This window comes from Leucopleurus acutus (genome assembly GCF_964270905.1).
Source record: "Leucopleurus acutus genome assembly, chromosome: 12".
Classification (NCBI taxonomy): Eukaryota; Metazoa; Chordata; class Mammalia; order Artiodactyla; family Delphinidae; genus Leucopleurus; species Leucopleurus acutus.
The window spans coordinates 20,244,081-20,269,209 of NC_139154.1; the positions used below are offsets into that span (position 1 = coordinate 20,244,081).

At 43.0% G+C, this 25,129-nt stretch overlaps 1 protein-coding gene across 2 annotated transcripts in view; it reads right to left on the minus strand.

The window, feature by feature from the left end:
- LONRF2 (LON peptidase N-terminal domain and ring finger 2) overlaps positions 1-11,662 on the minus strand; it is a gene marked incomplete at its 5' end in the record, with an annotated part of 71,051 nt that extends 59,389 nt beyond the window's left edge. For both annotated transcript variants that reach the window (XM_082851315.1, XM_082851314.1), the window contains one exon: positions 10,987-11,662. In XM_082851315.1, coding sequence (XP_082707441.1) covers positions 10,987-11,662 — 676 coding nt within the window. The remainder of the gene's footprint in view (positions 1-10,986) is intronic.
- Between the last annotated feature and the right edge of the window lie 13,467 nt (positions 11,663-25,129).

A 25,129-nucleotide genomic window follows, 5' to 3' on the forward strand; every position in this document is an offset into this window, starting at 1 on the left:
GGGCTGAAGTGTGCATTTTAGTTCATCAATAAAATTCTGGGCGCCTAAAATGTGTTCTCATCTCTCCACTGAAGATGCACTTTTGACCTGCTCCAAATCCTTGATCCTGACCTTTTTCTCAAAGTAACCACTTGGTACTTTCCAAAGCCTACCACATCTCCTCTTTGTTCACAGAGTTAACTGGTCAAAGGTGCAGGCAGGGCATGGGGAGCAGGTATTAATTATGTTACTGCTACAAATGTATAATATAGAGAAGGTATGACAAGGAAAAAAGTGGGAAAAGGGAAAAGTAACAGCAGGAATGGAGGAGCCAAACAAGAAAAGCTGAATTTTTTAAAAAGACACTGACAGGCTGGAGCAGAGATTAACAACTTTTTCTGTAAAAGGCCAGACATTAAATATTTTAGGCTTTGCAGGGAAAGAGGTCAACTTGAGGGTATTATGCAGGTATTTGTACAACAAGAGAGAAAACAAATATTTACACCTTTTTTATTGACAAACTGCAAAATATAGTAATTTAGTTCTTTTTTTGTAGTATAGGTCTACTAATTAGAAAAATGGAATTCTCTTAGAGAAGACAACATTTTCCTCAATTCAGGTTCAAAGTTAGTGTTCCCTGTCATCAAAATTGATTGAAAATGTTCACCTATTGATCTGTAATGACATTTTACATATTCACCTTTGAAAAGGCACACAGGTACTATGGAATACTGATGTCAATCCACACGCATATAATTTTAAATTGAGCATTTCACTGCCTGGAAAGTGTTTATAGAATTCTATTAGATTCTTTTTTTTTTTTTTTTCTTTTTTTCGGTATGCGGGCCTCTCACTGTTGTGGCCTCTCCCATTGCAGAGCACAGGCTCCGGACGCGCAGGCTCAGCGGCCGTGGTTCACGGGCCCAGCCACTCCACGGCATGTGGGATCTTCCCGGACCGGGGCACGAACCCGTGTCCCCTGCATCGGCAGGCGGATTCTCAACCACTGCGCCACCAGGGAAGCCCTCTATTAGATTCTTCTCATGATATCTGACCCTTTAGTATGCCAATATACACTAAATATAATCGCAGATTAATCATTTTCAACTGAATATTAGATGAAAGCCCCTCAATTGCATGGTTGAATGCATTTTGAAATACAGAAATCTTCTTTGGAGACTTTTGGAAATCTAAAACAAACAAAACAAAACAAAACCGCTGCTGGAAGTACAGTGTGAGCTTGGGAAACATACCTACGAAGGCATTAAAACAAGCGAGTATTAAATTTCATAGAATGCTCTTTCAGCATCTATTACATGCAGTATATCTCCTCCCTGTTATTACAGTGAACCACGTTGAAAGATTTGTCTAACGTTGAATTATCCTTACATTCCTTGGATAAGCCCTCCTTCCTGACCTTAACTCTTATTACACTGCTGGATTCAAAATATTACTAAGAAGTTTAATTAAGGTTTGCGTATCTATGTACATGTCAGACCAGTCTATAAATTTTTTTCCCGTGCAAGCTTTACCTGATAACAGTAACAAGATTATTCTAACCCTACAAAATGAGATGGAAATCTTTCCAAAATTTTTTATGAGCTATCGATAAAATAAGATAGGAGTTAATCTGCCTTGAAAGTTTGTTAGATCTTGCTTGACAGTAGTGCCTCTGTTCAGAAGAAAATCCCTGAGTTCAATTTCTTTAATGGTTTTTGGTCCATGTCAGTATTTTACTTCTTCCTGGATCAATTCTGGTAATTTATAGTTCCCTTAAAATTGTTCTTTTCGTATTGATTTTAAGATCTGTTGTATTTATATCTGCAGTTATACTTTCCTTCATTCCTGATGCTACTTGTGCTTTGCATTTGTCTTCATCACACTTGCCAAACGTGTTTGTTTTACCAGGTTTATAATAAACCAGCTTCTCACTTGTTAACCGGCTCAATTTTTCCTGTTTCACTAATTTTTCTGTTTTTCCACTATTTTGTTGCTTATACTTTGTGTTAGCTCAATTGATGTTGAGTTTCCTGAGTGAAAAACACATCTCATTTACATTTATTTTTAATCTTTTTCTAATGCGTTTAAGCCTCCACTCCTCAGATTCTAAAGGCTGCTTTTACAGAAGTCCGAGGGCAATAAAATTCACTTCCCATCTAGACGTTGAATGAATCAAACTATTTTCTTTGCTGGCTTCTAGCATTTCACAACCCATTTATGAAGCCAGCACTTCATAATTTAACCTATTAAAACATTTAAAATAGATCTCAACACATTTTCTAAGCATCAAGCCTTAAGCTTAATAATACTCAGAGTTTATTGAGGAATCGCTCAAAAATGAATGGAAGAAGAAAAACAATTTTAAATGTTTTGTGTAGAGAAGGTAAATGGAAGAAAAATGTTTCCTCCAAAAAAACTAACACAAAATTTCAGAGAGTTTACCAATTAACCCCTGTACAGGCAAAAGATTCAGAAGAGGACAGCCTGAGAACAGGCTTTGTGAGAAGAGAAGAGAGACCGTAGTTTGTGTTTAGGGCTGATCAAAGGCTGTTCTCCTCCAACTGCCACCCAGGGCCACTGTGGTGCTGGGAGCTGGGGTTACTGCTGGACAGTCTGTCCAGTGAGTGGGCAGTGGAGAGAAGTAGAGACCTATACAAGTGCTACTTTAAAAGGGTTGAATGAAGTGACACAAAGCAATGACAACTGGGTAGTGTTCCCAATGAATAGAAGGAATGAATAGCAATCTCCTCATAGGTTATTTGTTCAAACTAATGTAGGACTTACAAAGTCAAGTCCATAAATCTTGAGTGTACATCTTGAACTTTACATATGTTACACCCATGTAATCACCACCACGGTCATTTCCAGGATCTACGAAGGTTCCCTTGGGCACTTTCCCAGTTAGGACACCTCTCCAAAGGGTCACCACCAGTCTGACGTCTATCACTACAGATTACTTTAGCCTATTTTTGAACTTCTTATACATGGAGTTATATAGATGGAATGGACCCTTGTATCTTTCACTCAGCATCATTCTGTGAGATTCATCCATATTATTGTAGGTCTCAGTGGTCTTTTTAAAAAATAAACTTTTGTGTAATATTATTTTGTGCATTTTACACAAAATACTCTGAATTGATTTACTTACTCTACTGGAGGGCTGTTTCTCAAATGTTTCTGGCACATATAAATAAAACTGACACATTCTTGCATGTGTCTCCTGGTGGACATGACATTCGTTTCTATTCGGTATATACTCAGAAGTGGAAACACTGTGTCAGAGGTTGTATATATGCTTAGCTTTAGTAGGTACTCCCAAACATTTAACCTCTACCAAGTGACATTTCCACCAGCAACATAAGAGTTCCAATTCCTTCAAATACTTGCCCAAACTATGTAAATGTTTAACCATGTAAATGGTTAAACTTTCATTTTAACCATTCTGGCGGGTATGTAGTAAGACCTTATTTTAGTTTCAATTTGCATTTGATCACCAATTATGTTGGGCACCCTTTCATATGTTTATTGCCCTTTTGAGATCTACTTTTATAAAGCATCTGTTGAAGTCTTTGCCTATTTTTTGGACAGACTTTGTTTTTGAACCATAGGCATTCTATCAATATTCTGGACTTGCATTCTCAGTAAGACACATATGACATATACACACCACCTTTTCACTCTTTTAGGGGGTCTCTAAGGAACAAAAAGTTCTTCATTTTAATCAAATCAAATTTATTTTTTCTTTTATCATCCTTTTAGTGTCTTATTCAAGAAAAAATTGCCTGTCCCAAGTTCATATTCTCCTATGATTTCTTTTAGAAATCTAATTGTAATTTCAATGTATGAGGTAAGTGTCCAGGTTCATTTTTTTCCATATGAATAAGCAACTGACTCAGACTATTTAAAATACTTCTTTCCCCAGTGAATTCCACTGGCATCTTTGTAGTAAATCAAGTGTCAGTTTCTGTGTGTCTATCCTTGGGCCAATACAACTCTTAACCACTGCAACATTATGGTACGTCTTGATACTTTATAAACTCTCCAGCTCTGTTATTTTTCTTCAATACTGCCTTGGTCATTCATCAATTTCCACCAAAACCATTGGCTGAGACTTTGAAATTGCACTGAGTCTACAGTTCAATCTGTAGAGTACAGATATCTTATTGATACCCAGACTTGCAAGTCATGAAAATAAAATCTTTCCATTTATTTAAGTCCACTTTAATTTCCCCCAGAAATGTTTTGTATTTTCAGTGTAGAGGTTGTGAACATCCTTCAGATATTTCAGGATTTATTCCAAGAAATTTTTTGTTCAATGGGTTGTTTCCAAATTCTGTTTTCTATTTGTTCTTTACTAAGTATTTATAATTATCACTGGTCTTTCTATACTGACCCAATATTCAACACTCTTGATAATTCACTTATAATTTGTAATAGTCCAAATATTATTCTGGAGTCTCTAGGTTCTCCCACACATGATCTACAAATAATAACTGTTTTATTTTTCCAGTTTTGGTGCTCTTTTATGTTCACCTCATTACACTCACTAGAATCTTTAGCACAATGTTGAGTGGCAGTGATGACAGTGAACAACCCTGTCACCTAGTGAATGGGGAAACATTCAATATTTAATTAGGATGGTTTCTACAGATATTCTTTAACATATTAAGAATGTTCCCTTTTATTCCTAGTTTCCTGAGAGATTTTAACAGACATACGATTTTTCTCCTTTATTCTGTCCATGTGGCTGATTTACAATGAGCAAACAAAGTAACATTCTACTTGATCAGGATGTATTGTTCTTTAAGTTTATTACTAGATTCAATTTGCTAATATTTTGTTTAGGATTTTTGTACCAATGCTCATAAGAAATATCGGACAGTATTTTTCCTTTCCTATAACTGACGTTTGCGCTCACCTTTCTTTCCTCCTTTCTACTTCCTTGGGATTCGATTTGCTTTTCTTCCTCTAGTATCTTGAAATAGAAGCCTGGAGATCACTGATTTTCAACTTTCCTTTTGTAGTAGAGACATTTAAAGCAATAAATTTCCCTCTAAGCATCGTTGCAATGACATCCCATAGTTTTACATACAGGCATACATGAGCGAGATTGTGGGTTCAGTTCCAGACCATCACAATAAAGCAAGTCACACATTTTGGTTTCCAGAGCACATAAAAGTTTTGTTTACCCTATATTATAGTCTATCAAGTGTGCGATAGCAGTATACCTAAAAAAAAACAATGTGTATACCTTAATTTAAAAATACTTTACTGTTGGGCTTCCCTGGTGGGGCAGTGGTTGAGAGTCTGCCTGCCGATGCAGGGGACGCGGGTTCGTGCCCCGGTCTGGGAAGATCTCACATGCCGCGGAGCGGCTGGGCCCGTGAGCCATGGCCGCTGAGCCTGCGCATCCAGAGCCTGTGCTCTGCAATGGGAGAGGCCACAGCAGTGAGAGGCCTGCGTCCCGCAAAAAAAAAAAAAAAACTTTACTGTTAAAAAACATGCTAACCATCAACTGAGCCTCAAGCAAGCCATCATCTTTTCGCTGGTGGAGGGTCTTGCCTTGATGATAATGGCTGCTGGCTGATGAGGGTGGTTGGTGGTTGCTGGAAGTTGAGGTGTCTGTGGCAGTTTCTTAAAATGAAACAATGGAAGCATATGCCACAGTGACTGACTCCTCCTTTCATAAGCAATTTCTCAGTAGCATGCACTGCTGTTTCACAGCATTTTACCCACGGCAGAATGTCTTTCAAAACTGGCATCAATCTTCTCAAACCCTGCTGCTGCTTCATAAACTAAGTTTACATAATAGTCTAAGTCCTCTGTTATCGTTTCAACAATCTTCACAGCATCTTCACCAGTAGATTCCATATCAAGAAATCACTTTTTATTTTTTTTCTTTTTTTGCAGTACGTGGGCCTCTCTCACTATTGTGGCCTCTCCCGTTGCGGAGCACAGCCTCCGGACACGCAGGCTCAGCGGCCACGGCTCACGGGCCCAGCCGCTCTGCGGCATGTGGGATCTTCTGGGACCAGGGCACGAACCCGCGTCCCCTGCATCGGCAGGCAGATTCTCAACCACTGCGCCACCAGGGAAGGCCAAGAAATCACCTTCTTTGCTCATCCTTAAGAAGCAACTCACCTACTAGTTTTATCCTGAGATGGCAGGAATTCAGTCACATCTTCTGGTTCCACTTCTAATTCTAGTTCTCTTGCTGTCTCCACCACATCTGCAGTGACTTCCTCCATGAAGTCTTGAACCCCTCAAAGTCATCCATGAGGGTTGGAGTCAACTTCTTCCAAACTCCTGTGAATGTTGACATTTGTACCTCTTCTCATGAATCACGAATGTTCTTAACAGCACCTAGAATCGTGCGTCCTTTCCAGAAGATTTTCAATTTCCTTTGCCCAGATCCACCTGAGTCGTCACTTTATCTGGCAGCTATAGCCTTACGAAATGTATTTCTTCAATAGTAAGACTTGAAAGTTGAAATTACTCCTTGATCCTTGGGCTACAGAATGGGTATTGTGTTAGCTGGCATGAAAACAACATTAATCTCTTTGTACATCTCCATCAGAGCTCTTGGGTGACCAGGTGCATTGTCAATGAGCAGTAATAGTTTGAAAGGAATCTTTTTTCTGAGCAGCAGGTACCCACAGTGGGTTTAAGATATTCAGTAAACCATGTTGTAAACAGATGTGTTGTCGTCCAGAGTTTGTTGTTTCACTTATAGATCACAGGCAGAGTAAATGTAGCATAATTCTTAAGGACCCTAGGATTTTCAGAATGGTAAAGGAGCACTGGATTCAACTTAAAATCCCCAGCTGCATTAGCCCTTAACAAGAGAGGCAGCCAGTCCTTTAAAGCTTTGGAGACAGGCATTGACTTCTCCTCTCTAGCTATGAAAGTCCTAAGTGGCATCTCCTTCTAATAGAAGGGTACTTCGTCTACATTGAAAATCTGTTGTTTGGTGTAGCCATCTTCATTAATGATCTTGGCTAGACCTTCTGGATAACTTGCTGCAGCTTCTACATCAGCACTTCACCTTGCACTTTTATGTTATGGAGACAGCTTCTTTCCTTAAACCTCATGAACCAAACTCTGCTAGCTTCAGAGTTTTCTTCTGCAGCTTCCTTACCTCTCAGTCTTCATAAAATTAAAGAGAGTTAGGGCCTTGCTCTCGATTAGGCTTTGGCTTTAGGCAATGTTGAGGCTGGTGTGCTCTATCCAGACCACTATAACGCTCTGCATATCAGCAATAAGGCTGTTTCACTTTATCATTCATGTGTTCACTGTAGTAGCTCTTTTAATATCCTTCAAGAACTCTTCCTTTGCATTCACAGCTTGGCTAGGTGTTTGGCACAAGAGGCCAAGCTTTTGCCCTGTCTCAGCTTTCAACATGCTTTCCTCATTAAGCTTAAATATTTCTAGCTTCTGATTTAAAGTGAGATGCATGACTCTTCCTTTCACTTGAACACTTAGAGGCCATTTTAGGGTTCTTAATTGGCCTAATTTCAATACTGTTATGTGTCAGAGAACAGGAAGTCCCGAAGAGAGGGAAAGAGTTTGAAATAATCAATATTCTCTTATATTTTTTCATGTATTTACTCTGTCTAGTGATCTTCATTCCTTCCTTTAGTTCCATGCTACCATCTGCACCATTTTCCTTTAACCTGAAGAATTACGCTCAGTACTTCACGCAACTGTGATGGCAATAAAAGTCTTTCCTATTATTTACCTGCATTTAAGCATCTTAATTTTGCCTTCATTTCTGACAGACATTTTTCATCGGGGTAAAGAATGCCAGGTAGGTTTTTTTTCCCCCTCTTTCATCACTTTCAAGATGTTACTCCATTATCTTCTAGTTTTAATAATTTTGTTGAAAAGTCAGCTATCAGTCTTATTCTGGCTCCTTTCAAGGAAATATATCCTGCCTTCTCTAAGTGCTTTTAAATGTCTCTTTATGTTTGATTTTCAGTAACTGGGCTGTAAGATACTTAGATACGCTTTGTTTGTTGTGTGAAGTGAACGCTTGTGTTTATCCTGTTGGGCTTACTGAGCCTCTTGGTTCAGTGACTTAAAGTTTCCCATCAGATCTAGAAAATTCTCAGCCATTTTTCCTTCAAATATTTCACTTGCCCCTTCTCCCTCTCTCCTCTTCGGGGGCTCGTATTCCACAGATTTTAGAACTTTTCTCTGTGTCCCCATTTCTCTTATGCTCTGTTTTTTCCTCTGTGATTCAGCTTGGATATTGTCTATTGGCTTGTTCCTGAGTGTTCCCATCCTGATTTCGGATGTGTCCAGCCTATTTCGAATCCATCTAATTCTCAACTTCGGATACCGTATTTTCCAGGTCTAGAATACCCATTTGGTTCTTTTTAATAGACAGTTATCTATTGAGTTATCTTTTCACATGCTTATTTCTGTTTTAACATACAGTTACTTTGAATTCCACTCGCAACTTATTGGCCAAAATTAGTCACATGGCTCTACCCCACCACAAGCAGGCGAGGAAGGCAATCATACTTGTTTGGAGAGGCTATAAAGATACAAACATTCGGGAAACAGCATTAATGATTACCACCCTTGGCTACGGTCACAAAATAACTAAGGGTCAGCCTGGGTCTAAACACAGGCATTTCCAAATCCAAATATTTGTAACCTTTTTACTATAACAAAACCTCTCTTGGGAGCTAATTCATTACTAAGTTAACTTTTTTCTATAAATTTTTAAACTAGGGAAACTTGGCTTTCTTTTCCAATCTTTGAGTGGAAAATGGATACTGAATAAAGTTCTCATGATGAATTGACTGCAATAATCCATGTTTTTAAAACTTTTAAATTGAGGTCTAATATATAAATGGAAAATACAATGAATTGTCACAAAGTGAACACACCTGTGCATCCATCGTCTAGGTCAAGGAACAGAACATTACCACTACCACTCAAGTCCCTCCCATACTTACTCACAATAACATTCCCCTTTTTCTTCCCCAAGGTAATCACTGCCCTTACTTGCTTCTAACATGCCATAGTAATTTTGCCTGTTTGGACTTACAGATAAATATAATCATGTATTAAAAATGCTTTTGAGTCTGGCTTTCAATTAACATTATGTGATTCATCCACACTGTAGTATGTAACTGAAGTTGGCTTATTTTCTTTCTATGTAGCATTCCACAAAGACATCACAATATATTTACTTATTCATTCTGTTCCTTTTGGACATTTGAGTTCCACTTTAGGGCTATCTCTAATGATGTATATACGCTCTTGTACACCCCTGTATACATTTTTTCAGTGCACATATGCCTGTACCTCATTGAAGCTGCTTGGCCAAAGGTCATAATTAACATTTTCAGATACTGCCAAACAACGTACCAGGGGTATAACTATGCAGACCCATCAGCCGCATACAATAGTCCTCATTTTCTAAATCTTCTCCAAGAGTTGGTATTGTGATCTGTTACATTTCCAGCAATTGTTTTTTAAGGTTCTGTACTTGTGCTGTCTACAACAGTAGCTGTTGGACACATGTGGCTAGTGAAAACAAGAGAGAGGTCTAGGGCAACAAAGGAACTGAGTTATTTTTTATTTTAACTAGTAGAATTTTTAAAAACGGATACTCTTCAGTTAGAGGATAACTTTTAAGTTAATTTGGAACGACACCAACATGAGAATCCACTTTTTCAACTCTAAATTTTAAGAAATCTAAACATAGAGGAAGTACTTCTGATGAAAATTTAGTATCCAAATCGGGGTGGGTAGCAAATGTAAAATACACAATAAATTTCGAAGATTTACTGAGAAAGTTAAAAGCTGGATTTTTTTTACATTAAAGATATGTTGAAATAACATTTTGAAGGTATAGGGTTAAAAATATTTTTAAAATGAATTTCACCTGCTACTTTTCACCTTTTTTAAATGGGTTAACAGAAAACGTAAAGTAACACGTGGCTTACACAGTGTTTCTACTGAATAGTGTGGCTCTGCACCATATATACTGATACATAAATAATTGAAAACTAAAAAATACACAGCCTGTTAAAGTACGGATATGTTGGTTTCAAATATGCTACCAATTATTTGTTACATAAAGCAATTTAACTGCCCGATTCCAGCAGAGAATCTCCCAATTTGGAGACAGGTGTGCCTTCTAAAAGAGAAAACCTTAACCCTAGTTTACAATAAAATGCATAATGACTAGAGCACACAATAAGACTCTTAGTAACAAAACATTAAACCAAGTCTTCTTGACTACAGATTTAAGTCATGCACACACAACCCTGTTTCAAAACCAGCGAATTCAGAAAACAAATCACCCTCCATCCACACATTCTCCACCCCAAACAACTGTCAATAGAGCATACTCATTCAGAGTCAAACGCAATGACCAGGACCGAAGTTTGGGCTTCCTTTAAATTATATATTCTTAACAGGTGGTGGCTGGGCGGGAAGCGGCTGGTGCTGGTCACAGACTCTAGTTTAAAAGATAAAATAAAATAAACCAGACTACTAGTTAGTATATAACCGTCTAAAAAGCTAATCACACCATTAGGACATCTAACGGCCTTTGAGAGAGAAGGGAGGTCAGGGCCAAACAGTGGAGTGTAAGAGCACCCTTCCTGAATCCCCAAAGCATTTGCACCAGCAAATCCCCAAATCACAAGGCTATCTTCTTGTGATAGCCCGGGAGTGTTACCTTCTTGTAACACACGAGGGTGTTAGCTATTTGCATTTCCCTGCAAGACGAATTAAAACCCTTGGCCCTCCCCCCACTCCTATACGGCTGAGATAGGGTGAAAAGCAGTGCTGGCCTCACAGGGCGGCTCAGGAAGGCCACGGAGGTCCTGGAAAAGACAGCCCGCAGGTGCAACTGGCCCCTACTCTTCGCCTCACCGCCTCCAGACAGCACAAGAGCCCCGCCGGCCAAACCCAGCTCTCCCGTCCCGGCCCTGCCCCTCAACAGGCGAGCGTGTAGGTGGCCCAGCCCCCGCGCCCGCTTACCGAGGTCCAGGGCCTGGTGGCACCTGAGCAGAGCGGCCTCGGGCTGCTGCTGGCGTTGCAGACTCTGCACCTGGCCCGCCAGCCTGCGCGCCCGGCACTCGGCCGGGAAGCACTTCTCCAGCAGGCCGCTCAGCACCACGTTGACGCGGCGCACCGGCGGCCGGCCCGGCCCCGGCTCAGCGCAGCGCCTGCACACCGTGAGCCCGCACGGCAGCGTCACCGGCTTGTGCAGCAGCCGCTGGCAGCGCGGGCAGTCCAGCAGGTCCCGAGGGGCCGCGGGCACCGAGGCCGACGGCTCCCCGCTCGGCGCCTCCCCGGGGGCGCGGCCCGGCTTCCCCACCGGCGACCGCCGCTCGCGCGGGCCCGGGACGCACGCCAGGCCGCTCGCCAGCTCCCCCAGCTCGTCGGGCCGCAGCGCCCCGAGCCGCGCGGCGCCGCGAAACGCGCCCAGGGCCTCGGGGAGGCGGCCGGCGCGGGCCAGCGCGTCCCCCAGCCGCAGGCATAGGCCGCGGTCGGGCCGCGCCAAGCCGGCCAGCGCGGAGCGGAAGAGCTCGGCCGCCGTCTCGTATTCGCCCGCGCGGAAGGCCTCGTCGCCCTTCTCCACCCGGGGGGCGAGCGGCTCCCCGCAGTCGCAGCCACGACAGGTGGGCGGCGGCGGGACTGGCTCGGGGCTCATCACTGCGGGGCTGCGGCGACTAGGGCCGAAGGGAAGAACGGAGAAGGGAGGATGCTCGCTACCCGTGCCCGGCGACTGCAGCGCGGGCGCCGCCTTCGCCGAGAGCCACGCGCGTCTGTGGGTGGGCGGTGCGCGGCGGGCCGCGCGACCACCGCCGGGGGCGGGCGCGGGGTGGGGCCGCGTCTCCCACGCGGCGTGGGCGGCCGGGGGCGGGGCGGGCGCGGCGGGCACGGTGGGCGCGGCCGAGCCCCGGCCCGCGGGGAACGCCCTCCTAGCTCCCCTGGCTTAGGCAGCCGGGCCGCAGGCGGGAAGGCGGCGACCCCTTCACGTTCGTTCGGCGTCTCCGCAAACCCTCTCCCTCTTCGCCCCGGGCGGCCCCGCGCGCGCGTCTCCGTGCGCGCTCGTCTCCACGCGCCCTCGTCCCGCGCGTTCTCTGCCCGCCCCGCGCAGCTCCTTGGCCGTCCGCTGCCGCCCCCGCGCCTGCAGCAGGTGTCTTCAGCCCGCCGTGCCCCCTTCTCCCCGCACCGAGTGCCAGCCTAGCTCCAAGGCCTGGCCAAGCCCACCTGCGGTTGTGGTTAAAAAGAGAACCGATAAATAAGTACCAGGGATGTAAGGTGCAGCATGATGACTATAGCTAACGCCGCTGTACCATATATGGGAAAGTTGTTAAGAGAGCAAATCCTAAGAGTTCTCATCCAAGGAGAAAATTTGTTTTTTCTTTTTTTCCTTTCTTTCTTGCATCTATATGAAAAGATGGAAGGTAGCTGAACCTATTGTAAACATTTCAACCATATATGTAAATCAAACCATCATGCTGTATGCCTTAAACCTATATAATGATGTATGTCAATTATTTTTTAATATAACTGGAGAAAGAGAAAGAGACAGACAGAACTGAGGGAACGTTACCCAGCACACCACTGTAACCCTAGTTTTGACTTAGGAAATCGTGTTAAATGACCAGGAAGCCTGAAGTGGGCGCTGATCGGATCTCATGAGTAAGCTTTTCTTAACGGAACTCTAGATGTTAGAGACATTTTAGAGCTCTAATTTAGACAGAACTCTAACATAGCATGTGAGGAAATACCAGACTAAGTACTGGAAAGGATTTGAGACATGGAAAATTGTATTATGTCCTTGACAGGAAAGTAGAGATAGAATTTCTAAAACTGTCTCCTACAGTGCAGTACTACAGAGAGAAGTTGCTGAAAGGAGGGAATTAAAAACTACACATAACCTGCTCTTCTCTCCCTAGTGCTCGGCCATCTGTTTCATGCTATGTATTTGAATGCGATAAAATGCATTATAGTATTCCAAAATCCGTACTGTTCATTATTTCAAGTCGAAATGTCTTCATTCTAAATTTGTGAAGTTTTTCTACATCTAAAATTGGCTAAAGAAAATATAAGATACTCCCATCAAATCTGGCTTGGAAGAAGGGAAATGCCTCATTAAGTGAGGTGAGAAAATTTTAGATGAGTCCGTAAAACGGAAACGGAGACAACTTTGGCCAGCCTCCTAGTCCCATGATAAAGAAACATGCAGAGCAAATCCCCCTGCCACCCCCTCCATCTGCCACCTCCCACCTTTCCATGAATGATTTTTCTCCTCAGCTTTCTATTTTGATTGATAATGGTTGTAGTCAAACTAGGTTTTGATCTGTTCCTCATTACTGAATGGGTCCAAACTCTCTTTTACATCACTCTTTGGGTTTTCATCTACTCTCTTTATGTAGTAATTCACTTGGATTTGAAGGTTGCTTATCCAACAAATTCACCACCAACAACCGGGAAGCTGCCGGGGGTTGGAGGGCAGCTTTTGAGTAGTTAAAATTGTTGCAACACTAAGGACTATGAAACCTTATGATCTTGGACTAAGGACTAAGGACTATGAAACCTTGGACTAAGGACTATGAAACCTTATGATCTTGTTGCAACACTAAGGACTATGAAACCTTATGATCTTGGATCTTATTTGTTCTTTTAGACAAATTTCTAGCAAAAGAACAGAAAGGAGATGCTGTTCGGAGGTATGCCTGCTGAGACCAAGAAGTGTGTAAAGTAAAAATATCAATATATTGTGAGATTTATAACATGCAGAAATAAAGTACGTGACAGAAATAGCACAAAGGCCAGTATAGGAAAAGCAGAGGGCTACAAAGTTCTCATACTGCATGTGAGATGGTGTAGTCACTTGAAGGAATATTGTAGTGAGCTAAAGATACTTACTCCAAACCCTAAAGCAGCCACCTAGATAACAATATTTATAGTTGAATGTCCAACAAACGAGATAACTGGAATTATTCTACAAAAATAAAGTCTATTAACCCAAAAGAATGAAGAAAAAGAGGAGAAGGGGGAATAAAAACAGAGGAGTTGAATAGAAAACAAAGAGCAAGATGGTAGACTGAAACTCAACCATATCAATCCATGTTAATTAAATATTAATGGTCGAACCACTATAATTAAAAGGCAACATTGTCAAATTGTATATAAAAGGAAGGTCCAAATATACGCTGCTTCCAAAACAAAGCTACATATAAGTAAAAGGTAAAAGTTAAATAAGAAGATACAAATAAGTTAAAGGTAGAAGGATACAAAAAGTTGTCTCATCTTAACCCTTATCAAAATAAGGGGATAGTGACTACACTGATATCTGACCAAGGAGATTTCATAGCCAAGAATATTACTAGGAGAAAAGATGGCCATTTCATAGTGATAAAGGGGTCAATTGGTCAAGAGGACATAACAATCCTAAACAAGCATGTGCCTAATAATGGAGCTTCAAAATGTACGGGGTGGGCTTCCCTGGTGGCGCAGTGGTTAAGATTCTGCCTGCCAATGCAGGGGACATGGGTTCAATCCACACGTGGATCCAGGAAGATCCCACATGCCGCAGAGCAACTAAGTCCATGCACAACAACTACTGAGCCTGTGCTCTAGAGCCCGTGAGCCACAACTACTGAGCCCATATGCCACAACTACTAAAGCTTGTGCGTTCTAAGGGCCCATGTGCTGCAACTACTGAGCCTGTGTGCTGCAACTACTAAAGGCTGCGCTCCACAACAAGCACTCCAGAGTGGTTATTTTTTGATAGTAATGATGATGAGAATAATGATAATGCTGTATTCAATGAATGCATCCTTCTATTTCTGACAGGCGCACTGAGTAATAGTATTTTGGAAGGTCTCATGGTATTTATTTATCAACCTCAAAGTGAAAAATAAAACCAAAATATTCTACTTCCGTTATTAAATTCTAGAGCTTTATTATTTACTAAAGCATCTAAGATCTTTTAGCTCTTAAGTACATTTTTAGCCTGTATCACCTCCTGGACACTAAGATTTGAGGACACGTCAGTAGGTTTTGTAGCATAACATCCCATCTTGGTACCTTGTACTGGGTGGGCCAAAAGGTTCGTTTTATTCTGTAAGATGGCTCTAGACGCACTTAGCTGTCTTTAACTTCATTCAAAACAATTTTGTTAGATTGAATGTGCCAGCTGTCATATCAGCGTGCATTTTAAAAAGACATCAAAATTGGTGAATTTTTGTGTAGCCATTTTAATATTGAAGATGGAAGAAAAAAGGCAACATTCTCGGCATATTATGCTTTATTATTTCAAGAAAGGTAAAAACGCAACTGAAATGCACAAAAAGACTTGTGCAGTGTATGGAGAAGGTGCTGTGACTGATGGAATGTGTCAAAAGTGGTTTGCAAAACTCGTGCTGGGGATTTCTTGCTGGACAATGCTCCATGGTTGGGTAGAACAGTTGAAGTGGATAGCAATCAGATCAAAACAATAATTGAAAACAATCAACGTTATACCACGCAGGAGATAGCCGACATACTCAAAATGTCCAAACCAAGCATTGAAAATCATTTGCACCAGCTTGTTGTGTGAGTCGCTTTGATGTTTGGGTTCCACATAAGTGAAAAAAACCTTCTTGACCATATTTCTGCAGCAATTCTCTACTGAAATGTAATGAAAACATTCTGTTTTTAAAACAAATTGTGACGGGTGATGAAAAGTGGATACTGTACAACAATGTGGAATGGAAGAGATCACGGGGCAAGCGAAAGGAAGCACCACCAACCACACCAAAGGCCGGTCTTCATCCAAAGGTGATGTTGTGTATATGGTGGGGTTGGAAGGGGGTCCTGTATTATGAGCTCCTTCAGGAAAACCAAACGATTAATTCCAACAAATACTGCTCCCAATTAGACCAACTGAAAGCGGCACTCGATGAAAAGGGTCCAGAATTAGTCAACAGAAAATGCATAATCTTCCATCAGGATAATGCAAGACTGCACGTTTCTTTGATGACCAGGCAAAAACTGTTACAGCTTGGCTGGGAAGTTCTGATTCAACCGCCATATTCACCAGACATTGCACCTTTGGATTTCCGTTTATTTCGGTCTTTACAAAATTCTCTTAATGGAAAAAATTTCAACTTCCTGGAAGACTGTAAAAGGCACCTGGAACAGTTCTTTGCTCAAAAAGATGAAAAGTTTTGGGAAGATGGAATTATGAAGTTGCCTGAAAAATGGCAGAAGGTAGTGGAACAAAAGGGTGAATACGTTGTTCAATGAAGTTCTTGGTGAAAATGAAAAATGTGTTTTCTATTTTTACTTAAAAAACCGAAGGCACTTTTTGGCCCACCCAAAATTATTATTCCTACAGGAAAAAACTAGGGAACACACAAGGATGAAGTAATTAATCATACGCCAAGACAGGGAAGGAACCAAAATGAAATGTTTGGGATTTGGAAACCCCCATACTCACTGATAAACTCTGATGCCAGCCCTTGATGGGCACTGAGGATGCTTGTTCCTTATTTTCAGTTATACTCACACTACACTTATATTGAGAAAACATGGTAATGCTCAAATGAGTAGGACTCTCTAAGCATTATAAATGATGGATGAGGAATTCCTATAGGTGAAGTGAAACTGTAGGAAACATCACTGATCCCTGTGCCTATATACTGGCCTTTGTCAGACAGTTTTTAAAAATCAGGCACAGACTCCTCAGGATTCATGCGGATAAAGATAAACCATGGGAAACATTCCAGCCATCTGTGACATAGATGTACAGTGAGCAGGCGATGGCGTGCATTTCTGCAGAAAATGACCATCAGTCAGTCTACCAGCTTGGAACTTGTTGCCAAAAGCGGAAACAAGCCATCATTAGTGTTAATGGAGGCGCTGGCTGACAGGTAACGAGGCTATCGATCAGACAAAGGCTCTGTGGCCCTTTCTCCCCTTGGAACTCCCTGAACTGGGCATGTGCAGCATTACAGTGGAAATTTCCCTCAACAAATCCTTTCCACCATGTCCTGGTAAATCTTCAACAAGTAGTCCTCAAATATATAACTTAGTTTCATAGATCATCTAGCTGTTGATTTCCACTGTCCAGAATCATCTGGTGAAAAGACAAGCGCGTAGGCTAAAAAGAAACTGGACATAAAACAACCCCATCCATTCTGCATTATCTGCATTCATAGCTCTTCTGGGGCCACTACCCATTTCTTAGGCTCCGCCACTATACACCTTCCTGCTCTTCACGTGTGGCTGTAAAGGACTGTACCCACCAAGGCCTCCCCAGGTGACTGCGTTCACATGGGGATTCCCACCTACATTTTCCATCAATACGGGGAAGGCAGAATCAACAGGATGTTGTGGCTTCCCTGCAGAGGACGATTATCTCGGGCAATAAGGGTTGAAGGCTGTCACTGAAGCGTGTACATGATAACGGGGGGGAGCAAAAACAATCAATGTATAGAGCACAAAGCTCTCAAGGAAGGAGAATGCCAGTGGGTCACATAGAAACAAAGCATACATTTCGTATCTGTTTGCCAAGAATGGAAGCTGTAGGCTTCCTGAAATCAACCTAAGTTACACGTAGATATAGATAAATGGACTGTGTATTGTTACAAAGAAACAACAAAATGGAAATCACTTGTGCTAAGCCCCACATCAGCAAACCAAACTTAATACCTAACCTAATTACAGTTACAGCCTCCCCCAGGAATAGAGTCTTAACCCAGCGGTCCTCAACCTTTTTGGCACCAGGGACCGGTTTCATGGAAGACAATTTTTCCATGGACCTGGGGTGGGGGGGATGGTTTCGGGATGATTCAAGCGCATTATATTTATTGTGCACTTTATTTCTATTACTGTTACATTGTAGCATGTAATGAAATAAGTATACAACTCACTGTAATGCTGACAGGAGGCAGAGCTCAGGCGGTAACACGAGCGATGGGGAGCGGCTGTAAATACAGAAGCAGCTTCGCTCGCTCACCTGCCACTCACCTCCTGCTGTGTGGCCCGGTTCCTAACAGGCCATGGACTGGTACCGTTCCGTGGCCCAGGGGTTGGGGACCCCGTCTTAACCGGTCAGTATGGAAATTTCTTGTCAGCACCACTGAGGCAATCTACCACACAGGTCCCTTCTGTCCCCTATAGGTAGCTGACCTAAGCCTGAAGCAATCTACTCTTTTCCTCCTTTTGCTTATAAAAGCCTTCCATTTTGTACAGCTCCTCAGAACTCCTCTCTACTTGCCAGATGGGATGCTGCCCAGTTCAGGAATCGTTTAATAAAGCCAATTAGACCTTTAAATTTTACTCGGTTAAATTTTTGTTTGTTAACAGTGTGTACAGGTAGACACACAAGCGCATACACAGAAAACTGTCGCACCCAAAGCCTTTTCTGCATATCTTGATTTTACTATATTTTCTGAATATTAAGAAGGAAAACCTTTCTGTAGAGTAATTAACTTACCTGCCAGTTTGAGCAGTTGTGGAATAGAAAACTTGCTAATGAACGCTATTCACCTGGGTTTTGTTGATGCTGGACAGCAATAGAGAAGATTTCTTTTTCTGAAACTCCCACCAGCGTCCCAAGGAGTGTTTTCAGGCTGACAGTTGCTGGTGAGGACAGCCCTTGGCAAACACAACAGCCGCCCTGGGCCCACAGCAGGTCCCCATTCCCCTCAGAACAAGGCATCCAGAGTTGGCTGGATTCGCTCCAACCATCACTGAGGCAAGTTCCAGCAAGAGTAAAATTGGGTGACATCATACAAAGACCTAAGCACGGGGTTCCAGTCTTTTACTAAGAATTATCTCCTGGAAGGGAAGCTGTCCGTTTGTTTTTAGACCTTATGATTTAATAAAATAGACAAAATTTCCATTTCCCTGGCTCAGAGATTTTTGGCAACCTCTCCGTAGACTTAGTTTGATTTCCTATCCTCTACCTGCTCTTCAGCAGAGCAAATCTGACCATGTACATCCTGGGCCTAATTTCAGAAGAGTACTGTTTTGTAACCACCTTCATTGCAGCTTCTAAGACCACCTTGGTGAGCTTCCCTGTGTGCACAAAGGGAGCCTGGGTTTAGCGGGCACTAGAATAGGAGACGGCGCCCCCTGGAGGAAACTGGTGAACAAAGCTGGCAGAGAAACTGCTACAACCTGATGGCTTATGAGTCAGCAGTGGCCCAAGGACCCCCTTAACTTGTGCACCTTTGATGTTCCCAACTGTAAACTGGGTATTCTCACTTCTGCTATCCTGTCCATCTTCTTATGCTTGGAAGTTCAGGTCAGAGGTCGTCCACACTTCCCTCCTCAGAAAGCACTTTCGATTTATCCAAAATTTTATGTGTTTTCATATTTGGCTATTTTTAAGATCAGTGAGAGATACCATCAACGGGAATGCCAAAATTGTGAAACATCAGAAAGTAAATTAAAATGAATCATGAGGTTTCATGCAGATATGCTGGGGGAGAAGGGAACAGGTTGTCAGTTCTTTCTTCCCAGGAAAAAACCCTGATGTCCTGGGGTTTCCCAGCCCTCCTGGCCTGGGCAGGGTAACCACACCTTTTTATGGGGTGGGCCCTGGCTCAGAAGACTACAGCTTTTGGTCATAATTACCTAATATCTAACCAACTGAAGACTAGAGAATATACAGCTGCTATTTTTATTACCATCCTTCTAGTTTCCAAATAATTTTGCAGTGTAATCTGTTTATGGCCAACTCTTTACTTATATTCTCTATGTAACATGGAGGTTGGTTCTAGTTTTTTTGCCTTTTAGAAACTTCCCTAAAGTCGTAGCATTGGTTTTTTCCTTTTCATTAAAAAACGTCTGTGGCCCAGAAATTCTATGCTGAGGTATCTACCTAAGACAACCAAAGGGTTCAAATCTATTTCTTGTACCAACGGTGTAGGAGGAAGGTAAAAGGAATACTCTTCTTCAGCACCTGGATTTTCAGGGTTTTCTGTGAAGGCCTTGAGCAATGGTTTTAAGGGGTCTCCTCGCCAGCCACAAAGCACTACTTTAATGTGAGGCAGCTGGAGCTCATTACCAGGAACGAGGGTAGGAACAGGGGCCCTACTTCCTTTCTCTTTCCTGTTTGTGCCCAGCTCCCCCTGTTCAGCTCAGAGGTGTATCTATCTCTCCTCCTTAAACCTCTGGACCTGCAGGAGCTCATCTGGGCCTCCGGACCCTAAGGTGGAGCGGCCAATCTGCCTGGCTCAAGATGAGATTCTCATATTCTTATTTCCAAAGTGCTGTCGCCTGATCCTAATTGAACTGTCAAATGTTCACAGATCAGTTTTGCTATCATGTACAGAAGGCTCTAAAGTATATCTTACACTCAAGTTATTTTAAGAGATGAAAGAAAGGGCAAATTGTTATTGTTCTTTTCCTAAGGAAAAAGGTAACCAATAGCTGAGAAGAACACGCATGGAGAAATTGGCAGCTTTCTTGTGAGTGCAGACGTTCCTTCTTTAGCATCCCTGTCCTCCAGTTATGGGATGGGGAGGGTGGGAAGGAGAAAAGGCGCTCATGAGTCTTTAGGATGGGGTGGCGTGGAAGCAGCTTAGTTCATGACTGACTCCCAGTGAATGCTGGCAGCTGGGGAGAAGGGAGGTCCGACGCTGCTGCAGTGGTGCTAGGCGTGCAACAGGTGGGTAGCCAAGGGGGTCAGCGAGCGTTCCTGTAGAAAAACGCCATGCTCAGAACGACTGTGCTAAGTCAAGGGAGCATTCATTACGTATTTGTTCAGGCTCAGGAGCTACGGGAATAAATGGAAACAGTCCCTGCCCTTGAGGGTCACTCGGTCGTGGGTGGGAGGAGGGGAGTGAGTGGTAGGGGGTGAAGGAGAGCAGGAGATAGGAGATCGATCCATTTAAAACATTCTTTCCTGTAACAGGTAACTGACCTGAGGCTTCCTTGCAGGGGGAGCAGGAGTTAGGTTTATTTAATCCACTATCCTGTTGGCAATCACAGCAAGTCCTCAAGGGCTTTTCAGGAGAATGAGGGCCTAGTTTATCCCCCTTGACATAAACGTCGGAGGTGTGGGGAGGCTCCGCTTTTCCTAGAAACTGTACTTGCCTCTGTAATTCATCGACGGCATGTGCTGTGGGAAGAAGACAAGTGGATTGAAGTTAAAGCATGAGTCTGCTTGGTTCAGATAGTCGCTAGTTGTATAATCCTTACACTCAAAATGGGTTTATTGTACACAACATGTAGCTGGGTCTTTTTTTATCCACTCTGGCAATCCCTGTCTTTTAATTAGTGTATTTTGACCATTCACATTTATAGTTATTACTTATACAGTTGGATAAATATGTTTGTAGCTTTTCTATTCATTGTGCTTGTTCTTTCTTTTTTTCTTCTGGTTTTGAACATTTTTATGATTCCAATTTCTCTTCTCTTAGAATATCAATTACATTTTCTTTTTATATTGTTTAGCAGTTGCCCTCAAGTTTACAATATACATGTATAACTAATCTGAGTCCACCTTCAAATAACACTATACTGCTTCATATGTAGTGCCCAGTCTACTGGGAAGCCATCAGAGGCATTACACTGTTACACTTCTGTGGATTTCTAGCATTTCCTTTTGATTTTTCTCAGAGTTTCCATCTCTCTGCTTACACTACCTATCTGTTCTTTCATGATGTCTACTTTTTCCATTAGAGCCCTCCACATATTAATTGGTTATTTTAAATTCCCTGCCTGAGAATTCCAACATTTGTGTCGTATCTGAGTCTGGTTCTGATGCTCTTCATATTGTTGTGGGTTTTTAAAAAAAAATTACCTTTTAGCATGCCTTGCAATTTTTTGGTTAAAACCCAGACATAATGTACATCAGGTAATAGGAACCGAGGCAGAAGGCCTTTCATGTTAGGATGTACGGTAACCTGTGAGCAGCTGGGCTGTGTGTAATGTTTGCTGCAGCCATAGGTGCTGGAGGCTCCAGCTTCCTCCAGGGTCCTTGCTGCTACCTCCTCTATTGTCCCTGGGCTTCCCTAGGAGCTACTCCTTAAACAGAGTCTGTGCCTTGCAGCTCTCCCAGTTGTAACTCAGAGTCATTGTATTTGATTTCTGGTGCTGTGGAGGCAGGGCGTGGGGAGGGGGTGGCATTCTACAATTGTAGCTTTAAACCTCAGTCTTTTAGTGGGCCTGTGTCTCCAGGCTGTCACCTTTACAGGTGTTTCTTAGCTGTTTTTTTTTTTTTTTTACCCCTGAGGTGAGACAGGAAGGCTTGAGGGGGCTGGAATTGGGTAAATGCCCATCTCCTATGTGGGATAAGGCTCTGGTGAAGTCTTTCACTCTAGCTAGTAGCCCTTTGTTATGGAGGGTGCTCTGGGCATAGTTCAAAATGGTTACCTTTCTCCTCTATCTGCAGAGCCAGGAGGAGATTTTTCTTGACTCTTCATCATAAGAATGCCTGGTAGCTCACACTCAACCCCCAGCAATTTGTCAGGATTACCATGTAAGTGATCCTACCGGTCCACGGCTCTGGTGGTTTCTGCTACAGGTAAATTGATCTCAGCTGAGAATCTCCGTATTCACCCATCTCATGATTCTCTGACGAGTATTAAGGAAAGGTGTTTATTTTCAGTTTTCTCAGCGTTTTTCTTGTTGTAACAATAGGAGCGACAACTTCCAAGCCCTTTTTACACACTGGGCCTGAAACCGGAAGTCTAGCTGTACAACCTTGAGTAAGTCAACTCCTCTGAAGCTATTTCTCCCTTTATGATATAGTGATAATAAATCTTTCAGGCCTACTTCACGTCATTATTTACATTAAAATGCTTTGTAAATGGTAAAGCACTATACTTCCATACGGATTATTATGGATTTGTCAACATTCACCACGAATTTGGGAGCTGTCACCAGGAAATGTCTGTCAAGGCAGGAATTACATTTCCCAGCTCCCGTGAAATTGCTGTGTGCCAGAAGGACGCAGTGAAAGACATGTGTCCCAATGCCAAAACTGGCTCATAATAATGCCCCAGTGGTCCTCCCTCCTCCTACCCTTCTCCTGCAAGCAGAGGACCCTGTGATCTTTGGGTATAATGGAGCCACAAGATGGAAGATTCCCTGCCTACGAGGAACAGACCACTGGATTGTTATGTGTGCAAGACATAATCATTTTATTGTCTTTAATCACTGAAACCTTGGTTTTTGTTTGTCAGGGCAGCTGATGCTACCCTATCTAACAAAGAAACCGTTATCCTGATAGTGGAGCTGCAGTTACAAAAATCTAAAATTTGTGGTTTTCAAATTTCATATTCACTGGTTAGGAGCTGCGTGGCTAAAAAACAGATATTGTGGGCTGGAAAGATTGAGACTCGTGATGCTGCAGTGCAGTACGGAGTGAAACTTACCTGCGACAATATGAGCGATAACGAGAAAACAGAAAGACTGTTGGGGAAAATGGAGGGCAAGAGGCAAAGTGCAAGCATGGATTGACTGTTCCTCTCTACTTTCTGAGGGAGGGAGGGACAGAGAGAGAGAGAGAGAGAGAGAGAGAGAGAGAGAGAGAGAGAGAGAGAGAGAGAGGTGGAGAGAGAGGATTGGCTAGTTGAAATTGGCAAGCACAAAGGAAAAGTCCAGAATTTTGGGTCCTTGCAGTGTTACAACAATTGAGAGTTTACAGGTTACAGACAACAGGAAATAAGACTGAAAAAGGCCTGTTAAGACTTACCAGGTCAACTCAGTTTTGAGGACAATACAGATGATGGATGTGATGTTGCTGTCCAAGTCTTGTTTTAGACAGCTTCAAGATGACTGCTAATAAACTGACAGGGAGATTGGCTTGAGGGCAAGGAAACAACCATGTAACTCCCCAGTCCTTCCTGTGTACCTGCCACCCCCAGGCCTGGGCGGCCCTGTTCAGCACTTGGCGGCCTCTACTCCGCTGCAAGCTCGCAGCTCTGCTCAGCTCTGAACCCCATAACCCTGATGGATGCAGCGCCTGGCGTGCCTAAGGGGCTTGGAAGAGGTACTGTGAAATAACACATTTTATGGCAAGACAAGAAAAACTTAAATGTAAAAGAATCTTCTCTGCCCTTTGGCCTCTTCCCTACCCTCTACCGTGCATTGTGTCTCTGCATTAGGCATTGACCAAACCTCCCAATCGGCAGAAACACCTGCTCAGCCATAAACAGCAACATTCCCCTAGAACCAAGACAACTCCTTAAAAGATAACGTTCTTTCTTAATCTTCAAAGGGTCACAAGGACCCACCACTTTGTACCTGAAGATCTGGATTGTGTAAACTGTCAACAGTCCATCATTTAATGTATAACCCTCTGTCTCCAAAAATTTACGTTAACTGTGCTCTGACTTCTAATGGGCAGAATAGCTCTCAAAGTTTTCTGAGAGGCTGTTCCCGGGTTATAATCCTCAATTTGTCTCAAATAAAATTTTCCATTTCCTTCTTAGATCGACGGATTTAATCTTTCATCAGCAGTACCTAGAACAATTTACATTTCATCAAAGAGGTGGCGAGGCTCTTTGTCCAAAGTTCGGCTGCATCTCGATCGTTTTCCCCTTCTCGTCCCGCTTTCTGTTCCCTGCTTCTGCAGGTTCCAGTTAAATGCGCTAAGCTGGGGTTGAGTGGGGAAGTGGGGGTGGGGTGTGGTGAGGGGTAGAGGGTGAGCGGTCGGGAAACCAACATCCCCCAGTAACCCTCTGGGACCGTGTCCCCGGTCGGCAATTCTTTCTCCTGGGACCCCTCCCCGCCCTCCCCCGCCCCCCCCAAACAGAGCCACCTGGGCCCCGGCATGTGGGGATCTGCCATCTCTGCGTGCACTCAGCCTCTAGGGAAACCAAATCTCGCCTTGGCTCTGCGCATCTCACTGTTGACAGTTTCCAACATAAGACCCATGAAACTAAAATGTGTGAGAAGAAATCCAGTAAGAGAAAAGCGATCTAAGACACAAGCCTATTAAGTCAACCTAATATTATTAAACTTCCAAATTCAGGAACTGCCCTCCCTGCCTTAAGACCACTTCTTGGAGGCAGAGTTGCTTCTCCTGTTCCTTTTTGAATCAGGCTGATGCTACTTCTGAGTGCTCACCTGCACATTCCCTGCGGGGTCGCCCTCTCTAGCTGCCAACTCCTCCTCCCCCTGCCCCGCCAGGTGTCTCCCCTGGGAATTAGCTTCGCTC